At 59.6% G+C, this 6,976-nt stretch overlaps 1 protein-coding gene across 1 annotated transcript; it reads right to left on the bottom strand.

Annotated features, from left to right (window-relative positions):
* Positions 1–173: 173 nt before the first annotated feature.
* On the bottom strand, positions 174–3,274 carry DCTPP1 (dCTP pyrophosphatase 1). The gene is made up of 3 exons (XM_002721764.6): positions 2,954–3,274; positions 2,387–2,497; positions 174–663 (listed from the first exon to the last, which is right to left on the bottom strand). The coding sequence occupies exons 1-3, from the start codon at positions 3,040–3,042 to the stop codon at positions 363–365; spliced, it is 501 nt and encodes a 166-aa protein (XP_002721810.1). The 5' UTR covers positions 3,043–3,274; the 3' UTR covers positions 174–362.
* Between the last annotated feature and the right edge of the window lie 3,702 nt (positions 3,275–6,976).

Here is a 6,976-nt window from a genome sequence, read left to right as displayed (position 1 = left end):
GACCCCAGATGGCCTGGCTCCAGGACCTGGGCTCTTAACCCCCAGGGCTCACGTCTCCTTCTCAGGCCCGGCGGGGCTGCCTGGGCCCAGGATCCCTGCGTAACCACCGGGGAATGGGGTTCAGGGGCGCCTCTGCGCACGGTCCTCCCCGCCAGCCAGCAAGAACCTGGAACTCGTGACCCAGAACTTTTATTGGGGCAGAAGACACCAGGAAGCCATCTCCCGGCTGCTCCTGGGAGGCAGACTTCCGGAAGCGGGGCCCTCGACCCCGGATCTGTTAGGACAGGACCAGGAGTGCCAGGGCCGGGCCGCCCGCTGCTCTTCGGATGCCAGGCTGAGCTGCCAGTCCCGAGGCCGCGTTCCTAGGTGGGGCCCTGGCCCGGGGACTCACAGGCAAGCGGTGCAGCCCCTGTGGCCTGGTCTTCCGAGCCGGCCCCTCGGCCAAAGTCCGTGTACTTCCGGGCGGAGCCGCGGGCCAGGTGCACTGGGTAGCGTCGCCGGTTGGTGTCCATTTTGGAGAGCACCGCTTGGGGCAGGTCCACGCGGCAGCGGGCTGCCAGCGCCACGAGGTAGATGAGGACGTCGCTGAGCTCCTCCTGCAGGGCGGCCCGCTCCCGGGCGGGCCAGGCTTGGGGGCCCGGCTCCTCGTCCGGCTTCCACTGGCTGGGGCGGCAGAACACACACATGTGCACAAACACACATACACACATGCCAGCTAGGACAAGGGCTCGGCCTCCCTCAGGAGCACCCCAGTCCTTGCAGCAAAGAACTCCCACACTCCTCCCCCTCCCCCAAATTCCTCCAAGGACAACGCAGCCCTCTGGGTCCTGGGAAATACTGGGTGGGAAAGAGACCCCAAGGGCAGTGCCCAGGCCTCTGTCCCTACTGAGCCCGCAAAGTGGCCCGAGAGGACATCTTCCTGCTGATGAAGCTTTGAGGCCCAGCTCCACTCCCCCCCCACCCATGCCGCTGCTCCCCTGGCCCAAACCTCACACCCGGACCACTCCCTCGTCGCCTGCCTCACCTCCTTGCTGACATCACCTCCTCTTAACCACAGCCCTTTTTCCAAAAGTGCACGGATCACGCTTTGTCCCTTCCTTGCTACAGCCACCCCTTGTCCCAGCCGGGCTTGGGAGAAATGGGCCAGGCCCTCCACGAGCCAACCGCAGCTTCTCCCAACGTCACCACTCACCACTGTCTCTCATGCTTCTGCCTTGCACACAGGCCAGCTGGCCCAGGGCCTTTGCACGACTTTTCCCTCTACCTCGAATGCTTGCCCCTCTACTCCCCCATCCATCCCTAGATCTTGCCCCATCTTTCTTGTCACTCGGGTCTCGGCTATCAGCACCTTAGAAGTCTTCTCTTGGGGCCGGCGCTGTGGCGTAGCAGGTAAAGCACCACCTACAGTGCCGGCATCCCACAGAGTCGCCGGTTTGAGGCCGGCTGCTCCTCTTCCAATCCAGCTCTCTGCTTATGTCCTGGGAAAACAGTGGAAGGTGGCCCAAGTGCTTGGGCCCCTGCACCCGCATGGGAGACCTGGAAGAAGCTCCTGGCTCCTGGCTTCAGATCAGCTCAGCTCCAGCCATTGCAGCCATCTGGGGAGTGAACCAGCAGATGGAAGACCTCTCTCTCTCTCTGCCTCTCAAATAAATAAATCTTAAAAAAAAAAAACACAAACAAACAAACAAACAAAAAAAACCCCTTTTCTCTCATCACCTTGTGTTATTTTCCTCATGGAACCCGTCACATTCCAGGTCTTTTAAGAATCACTTCGCTTCGTGTTGTCAGTCTCCCACCACTACCATGCCTGCTTTGTCTGAGGCCGTCCCTCTTCATCCCAGAAGCCCCAGCACAGATCTGGAAGAGGGGGCCACTGGCCTCCCCCACCCCCGCAGGGACTGCCCTGGCCTGGACCTGGTCTACACTGGCGTTCTCTCGGTATGCACTTCACTCGCTAGACCCGCCCCCGTCCTCCACAGCCCTATCACTCATCCAGTAGTTATCTATCACCAGGAACAAAACAGACACAGAATCCCTGAGCTTTCTCATAATCAAAATAACAGATTCTCCCGGATTGAAGGCGCCCCTTTCCTGCCCAGGGAAACGTAGTCCGTGCCCCGCTCCCCGAACCCCGTCTCCCGTGCCACAGGCGGGTCTTCCACGGAACATCTTCCCCGCAGCCCGAGCAGCAGAGGTCAAGGCTACGGTCACCGCTCCCAGGGCAGCGCGCAGGGGCGGCTGTCACCTCCACACAGCAGCACCAGGCACACAACCCGGCAGCGAGGAGGGAAACATCAGGACCCATGGGTGTCTGATGACCCCACGAATGCCGCCTCCCTCCCCTCCCACCCCCCAAACACAGCCTCTTCCGGAAGCCCCTACTCACAAGAGCTCCGCCAGCTCCCCTACCTCCCCCACCAAGGCCAGGAGGAGGTTCCGAGGCTGGTGGAACTGGTCCCAGTCTCGCTCCGCAGCAAATTCAGCATGGAGGCGCCGACTGGAACAGGACCGGAGAGTCAGGGGGTCGGGGAGGGGAACCAGACACAGCCCCGCCCAGGTCTCCCAAGGGGGCCTGGGACCACCGCCCTGAGCAAACGATGCCCTCTTCATGGGAATGGGCGCGCCGCTGCGCAGGCCTGAGCCCCTCTAGCAAGCCCCCTTGCGTTACCGCATCCCCTGTCGCTGTGTCCACGGCCTCCCCCGCACGCACGGCCGAACCCCAGGCTCCCCCAGGAGGCAGCGCCACCGCCACGTCCCCCGTGTCACCCACGGGGCCAAACCCCGTGCCCCGGCCTCGGCTGTGCTCCGCCGCGCCCGCTCCGCGGGCCTCGCCCGGGGTCAGCCGGGGTCCCGGGCGCCGCCGCCGTTTTCCCGCCCACGTGGAGGGACCCGCCCCCATCTGCGGGAGAAAGGGCTCGACCTCCACGCTCCCAGGCGGGCGAGGGTTGCTCACATGTCCTCGAGCGTGGGCTCCGGGCTGAAGCTGAACGGGCCGGCAGCGGCAGTGCCCTCTCCCCCGGTGTCCCCACCAGCACCGGACATGCCGCCGACCCCACCGCAACCGTGACTGGGTCGAAGAACCCCGCGCCACGCTCCGAATCCGCCTCCAGGTCCCCTATCCAATCATGGACGTCCTCGGTTGCTTTCCGGGGCGGAGCCGGAAGAAAAACCAATGACATACGTGGAATTTGTTACAGCCCGCCCCTTACCCGGACTAGACCAATCGGAGGGAGCCTCAAGCGTTTTTGCCTCTACGCTTATCGCGAATTCTTCCGCCTAGGCCAAATGTCTTAAAGGGATAGGTACCAATTTGACCCGGGGTAGAGGCAGAGGGTAAAGGGTGGAGAGAGCGCAGGCGCGTCACTTCCATTTTGAGCCACTAGGTGGCGGCAAAGCGAAATGGCAGGCAGGCAGGAAGGGAGGCGGAGGGCCCGCTGGGTGGAAACACTAAGAATGAAGTTTATTCCTGGATATTCAATCTCTGAGGGCTTAGAGACATTGACAACTCACTAGGCAAGCTCGGCCATTGTTTGGATAAGATGGGAGGGAATGAACGGAGCAAGCTCGGGAAGGACTAGAACCCAAGCCTCGCAACCCAGGGCAGCTTCCTACCCCAGCTGCAACCTGTGCTTGAAAGGCGGGTGCCGATCTCCTGGGGGCAGGTTTTAGAGGGACATCTGTGCACTCTTGGTCTCAACTAGGGTTGTGAGAAAGGGTGGAACGGAACAGGACCCACTGGTTTGGGTGGTTTGCAGCTTGGTGGATGGATTGTGACTCCTTTGGAGTTGGGGACGATGAGGTTCAGGATTAAACGGGTGTGGCATCGGGAGCTTGGTTTAGGACAAAGCAAGCCGATGGTGCGTGTCAAGTTGCAGGAAGATGCAGGAGTTTTTAGTACAGAGCTCAGGGCTACAGGTTCAGATTTGGTCGTCTCAGTCTTTGAGGTTTTAGAGTTATGCAAGAGAATAATTGAAAGCAAGACATCCAACCTGTAGCAATTGAACAGAGAGGGGACCAGGGAAATTGGAGGCAAAAGGACCGAGTGTGGTGTGTATGGAAGCTTAGAGAAAGAGTTCCAGAATGCACGGCTGACTCATCTGTGTGCCGCTGGGGAGGTGAGAACACGGCAGTAAGCAGGCCGGCTATGGGAGAGAGTGAGAGAGGGGGTTCTGGGGCCGGCTTGAGGGGTCAGATAGCCCGTTCTGCCCTCTGACGCAGTGGAGACCCGGTAGACCTAGGAGTTGGCGTCGGAGCGAAGAGGATGGACGTGTTGAGTTCAAGCGGCACTAGGACAGCCAGCTGGCGTCCCGCAGGCGGTGGACCAGACGCCTGGAGGTCAAGAGCACTGGGCGACCTTGCGGGTCTGTGGACACACGCGGAGGCGCCCCAGCACCATCGCTGGCTCTCTCGCGGGAGGGCTCTGCTCAGGGGTCAGGATTTCCACGCCTTGCAGATCGCAGATCAGATGTTTCTCCAAGGCTGGCAGGATGCTCTCTGGGGGCTGCCTCGGCCCTTCCCCGCCCCCGCCCCCCAGGAGGTCCCTGGTGAAGCTTAGGGCATCTGGTAGAGTGAGGAGAGAAAGCTTCCGCTGCACACAGCACTGATCACTTCTGGGATCCAGATATGCGGGGCAAGCGGCCCACTCTGCAGGGGGCACCTGCTGGGGTCCTCTCGTTCAATCCTGTCTCTCTCTGCCGCTGGAACTTTGGACTGACCTGCTCCGAATTAGCCTGCAGAGTTAGGAAAAGGTGGCGGGGTGGGGGAGGGGGAGGGGGAGGGCTCTGCTCTCTGAGCCCTAAGTCGTCCCAGTATGATTCTAGTAACTTGGGAAATAGCAAGAGCTATGGGAGTTAGGAACCAGGAACCACGGAACCATGGAACCATGGATGAAAGCCGAAAAGAAAAAAAAAAAAATAGTCATTATAATATTGGGCTGGCGCTGTGGCATAGCGGGTAAAGCCCCTGCCTGCAATGCCGGCATCCCAGATGGATGCCGGTTCGAGTCCCGGCTGCTCCTCTTCCCATCCAGCTCTCTGCTGTGGCCTGGGAAAGCAGTAGAAGATGGCCCAAGTCCTTGGGCCCTGAACCCACGTGGGAGACCCAAAAGAAGCTCCTGGCTCCTGGCTTCGGATTGGCCCAGCTCTGGCCATTTAGGGAGTGAACCATCAGATGGAAGACTCTCTCTCTCTCTCTTCCCTCTCCCTCTCTCTCAACTCTGCCTCTCAAATAAGTTAATTAAAAAACATATCACGCAGGGATATCCAAGTTCTCTGTCCTCCAGCGCCACCCCCTGAAGACCAGGAAAACCCAGAGCAGAGGGGACAGGGTCTGGATGATCGTGCCATCTGTCTGGACTCCTCGTCCCAAGCTCCTCCCACACCTCATCCCCACATCCAGTCAATCTTTAAAAAAAAAAAAGTTCATAGGATTTATTTATTTGAAAGTCAAAGTTTCACAGAAAGAGGAGAGGCAGAGGGAGAGAGAGAGAGAGAGGCCCTCCATCCGCTCATTCGCTCTCCAAATGACCAGAACGGTCAGAGCTGAGCTAATCTGAAGCCAGGAGCCAGGAGCTTCTTCCAGATCTCCCACGTGAGTGCAGGGCCAAAGGACTTGGGCCATCTTCTACTGCTTTCCCAGGCCATAGCAGAGAGCGGGATCGGAAGTGGAGCAGCCGGGACTCGAACCAGTGCCCATACGGGATGCCGGCACTGCAGGCGGCGGCCACAGCACTGGGCCCTGGGCAATCCTCTCCACTTGTCTCAGTCACATCTCAGCCTTCTTGGCTTTCAGTGGGGCCTCGGGCCAATACATGCTTTCACGCCGGGGTGGATGGACTGGGTCGGGCGAACAGGTGCAGTTCCATGCTCTGCCCCTGCTGCTGAGCGTTTGGCCACCTTTCCCACTACGGCCCAGCAGGTCATCCCAGCGCGGCTCTTCAGGAAACCATGGGGTGGACGGGGGGCAACCACTGGAGCAGTAAGGAGCAGCAGCCCACAGCTGGGGAGGTGGTTTGAGGACGGGGCTGGGGAGTACCTGGACAGGTCAGAGGTCACAGAAGCTGTAGGTGTGAAGGGGCTTGGGCACCCACCAATGGCCTTGGGAAGATTCTTTCTCTCTCTAAGTCTTCATTTCCAAAGATCCTTCATGTGTGAATGAACCAATCTCTACTTTTTTTTTTTTTTTTTTTTTTTTTTTGGAGAGACAGAGAAAGACAGAAACCCAGGCAAACAGAGCTTCCTGCTGCCAGTTCAGCCCTCAAATGTCCACAACAGCTGAGACAGGAAGCTGGGAGCTAAAAACCTGATCTGAGCCGGCGCCGCGGCTCACTAGGCTAATCCTCCGCCTTGTGGTGCCAGCACACCAGGTTCTAGTCCTGATCAGGGCTCCGAATTCTGTCCCGGTTGCCCCTCTTCCAGGCCAGTTCTCTGCTGTGGCCCAGGAGTGCAGTGGAGGATGGCCCAAGTGCTTGGGCCCTGCACCCCATGGGAGACCAGGAAAAGTACCTGGCTCCTAGCTTCGGATCAGCGCGGTGCACCGGCCGGCCGCAGCAGCCATTGGAGGGTGAACCAACGGCAAAGGAAGACCTTTCTCTCTGTCTCTCTCTCTCTCACTGTCTACTCTGCCTGTCAAAAACAACAACAACAACAACAAAAAACACCTGATCTGGGTCTCTTATGTGGGTAGCAGGGACCCAAGGGCTTGAGCCGTCACCCGCTGTCTCCCCAGGGTGCACATTAGCAGGAAAGCTGGCATGGAGAGTGGAGCCAGGACTCGACCCCAGGCGCTCCTATCCGGGCCCCGGGCATCTCAACCGCCAGGTCGAATGCCCACCCTGGCAATACGTACTTGGCTCGTGGCTATATCTCCAGCACCTACCGCAGTCCTGTGGCCTGCAGAGTTCCATGGGCCCCGGGGGGAGCGAGAGGCAGAGGTGGTGCTATGTCGTGGACTATTTGTCCCCATGGAGGTTCCCAGG

The sequence above is a fragment of the Oryctolagus cuniculus genome, chromosome 19 (assembly GCF_051225735.1).
Source record: "Oryctolagus cuniculus isolate XC-2025 breed Fujian yellow rabbit chromosome 19, ASM5122573v1, whole genome shotgun sequence".
NCBI lineage: Eukaryota > Metazoa > Chordata > Mammalia > Lagomorpha > Leporidae > Oryctolagus > Oryctolagus cuniculus.
This window is presented reverse-complemented; position numbering and strand designations above follow the sequence as displayed.